The sequence below is a fragment of the Zingiber officinale genome, chromosome 7B (genome assembly GCF_018446385.1).
Source record: "Zingiber officinale cultivar Zhangliang chromosome 7B, Zo_v1.1, whole genome shotgun sequence".
Classification (NCBI taxonomy): domain Eukaryota; kingdom Viridiplantae; phylum Streptophyta; class Magnoliopsida; order Zingiberales; family Zingiberaceae; genus Zingiber; species Zingiber officinale.
Genome location: NC_055999.1, coordinates 93675212 through 93677966, shown reverse-complemented (window position 1 = coordinate 93677966; position 2755 = coordinate 93675212). Strand labels below are relative to the sequence as shown.

Here is a 2755-nt window from a genome sequence, read left to right as displayed (position 1 = left end):
TTAAAATAACATGCAATAATTAATGAGACTAAACTAATAATTAGTTGATTATTGATTATAGTTTTTTTGGCTGGACAAAACTCTGTTGTCCAGCCATGAATTAACTGGAGTAGAGCACCAGTTGTTAATTGTTTCAAATAAGTACCTAAACCTGAAGCATTCATTAACTAACAAGTAGAGCATCCCTCACCAGTTTAGTGCATGGTTTTACAATAATATCCCACTTGCTTCCATCTAACCATTCACTAACTAAAAAACAGCAACTTGTCATCTCCCCTGACCCAAAACCTTTTGTTCATTATTCATAATTTAATCAAATTATAATTTACGAATTATTGAAAACAACAGCAAACGAATTTGATCCCTAGATATAGTCATAAATTCACAACCTCCCAGCTCTGCCTCGGAACAACCTCTTGGTGCAAGGGAGTGTATAGCTGCAACTCGAAACAATGGACAAGTTCAAGTTTCGCAATCAAAATTTTAGAAAATAAATTAACTTTTTCTTAGTAGGGGAAAGCATCTAAGCTTGTGCTCCATAGTTTCTTCAATGTTTAATTTTGATAGATGTCAACTTTTGCATTCAAGTATCACTTCACAACATCTGTTAGATTTTCAGTGAAGAGTTTAAATCTCGACCAAGCATATATCCAATAGATAATGGTTTTTGTTCAATACCATATGGAAAATGTGACTATAGTCGCATCCACAAAATAAGGTTGAGATTATAGAGACAAGTAGACAACTAACCTCCATTTTCGCAAGCAATTCAGTTGCATTCGGAGAAGAAATAACGATGTGCCTAGAAGCCGGCTTAATAAAACCATCTCTCACACCATTGTCAAATAGTTCGAGCAAGGAATTGTAGTAGCCATCAACATTTAACAAACCAACCTGTGTCAAAAAAGGAAGAAATGTTTACATGAACAGACATTTTCCAGAAGTTTTGTGAAAAAGATGCAAACTCACTGGTTTATTATGAATTCCAAGCTGTGACCATGTTATCATCTCCATCACCTCTTCCATTGTTCCATATCCTCCTACAATAACATTGCGAATTATTTTCGGGAACTAGGTAGATCTTAGAAAAGCAAACATGACAAGAGAAATTATTTAACACTTACCAGGAAGTGCAATGAATGCATCAGCTTGTCCAGCCATCACAGCTTTTCTCTCATGCATATTAGAAACTACCTTTACTCTGATAACAGCTTGTCCAGCCATCACAGCATCCTTGCTCTGATAACACTTGTTGGATCGCAGCGGCCGACCAAAAGAGGAGGGGTTGAATAGCCTGAAAATTGTAAAACGAAACCCTTCTCAACTTTTCTTAAACTAACACTTGCATAAAGTAAATTAACTAAACAGAATAGAAAAAAGAGGCAAGAGGATTTTTACTTGGTTACAACCGAGGAGGTTGTTAATCCAAGGAAAGTGTAGCACTAAATACTCCTTCAGGTGAAGAAGCCTCTTACAGCAGTGAAGCGCAAAAACAAAGAAGCTAATATAGAAATGAAGCGTACAAGTGTTGGAAATGAATTGCTTGAGTTGATTTGAAGCTTCTGGACCAAGACTGTATTTATAGCCTTGGTCGGGGCGCCCCGAAGTGTTCCGGGCGTCCTGGGGGGGATAAAACTTTAACTCTAACACACAGATCTCGGTTTGACTGAGATCTGGATATACTTTCGGTCCGGGCGCCCGGAAGGGTTCTTGGCGCCCGAAACTGACAGTTTCGGGCAGTTCCGGGCACGCTGGACAGTTCCGGGCTCCCCGGGTGGTAAATTCAACCTCGTTGACTTTTTCAGCCCAGGTCTTCTACTCCGGCTTCGTTCGCCTCAGTCCGAGTCTTCCGCTCTTTTGGGTGATTTCTGCCATCCGGAATAGAGCTCACCCAAACCCAACTTCCGGTCTTCTCGAGCAGGATTCCGCTCCGGCTTCTCGTCCCTCAGAATTGTCACTTGCTTTCTTCTCGTCCACCAGCGTACTCATCCGCAATTTTCGTCCCTCGGCCGCACCTCGTGCCGACCTTCTCGCTAGCTGCGTCTCTTGCTCCTCGAGCAGTCTTCCGCTCCGGCTTCTCGTCCCTCGAAACCACTGCACGATTCCTTCTAGTCCGCCGGTGTACTCTTCCGCAGCTGCTCGTCCCTCGGATGCACCGCGTGTCGTCCTTCTAGTCAAATGCGTCTTCCGCTCGACTACCTGTGCTCCAAACTCCTGCATATTGGATCGAGAAGCGCTAGTGGGGGGGGGGGTGAATAGCGCTCGTGGCTATTCCGTTCGATTTAAAATGTATCGAGTAGATAAACGCAGCGGAAAGGAAAAGAACAAACGCTAACACAAGTTGGTTACTTGGTTCGGAGCCTGTGGCGATTCCTACTCCAAGGCCTGCGATCGTTGATTGCTTCCGGTGGCAACAACTATAAGGTCGGGAATGTTATTACAAACTAAGTACAATGTAAAAGCAGTAAAGAAACTTTATATCGACAACAGAATACTGAAAACTAAAGCTCCGAGTTGTCAGGATGTTGTTGCAGCACTTTGGGATCGTCTCGTTAGCAGCTTGTTGCGTAAGGATTGCTTGGAAGGTGATACTCTTGCTTCTTCCTCGAGACATCCTTTTATTGGACGTTGAGGGCGCCTCCAATGACCCATGGAGGCGCCTCAAACACCAAGAGTTATCCCGAGTTGACCGCTGAGATAAGCTGCTGCATCGCTGCCTCTTATCTGCCTAGAGGCGCCTCAAAGCTGTCCAAGG

General features: G+C 43.3%; 1 protein-coding gene across 1 annotated transcript; it reads right to left on the bottom strand.

The window, feature by feature from the left end:
- Window positions 1-339: 339 nt before the first annotated feature.
- LOC122004548 (probable cytokinin riboside 5'-monophosphate phosphoribohydrolase LOGL1) lies at window positions 340-1224 on the bottom strand. The gene is made up of 4 exons (XM_042559418.1): window positions 1125-1224; window positions 970-1040; window positions 751-894; window positions 340-437 (listed from the first exon to the last, which is right to left on the bottom strand). The coding sequence occupies exons 1-4, from the start codon at window positions 1222-1224 to the stop codon at window positions 375-377; spliced, it is 378 nt and encodes a 125-aa protein (XP_042415352.1). The 3' UTR covers window positions 340-374.
- Window positions 1225-2755: the final 1531 nt, after the last annotated feature.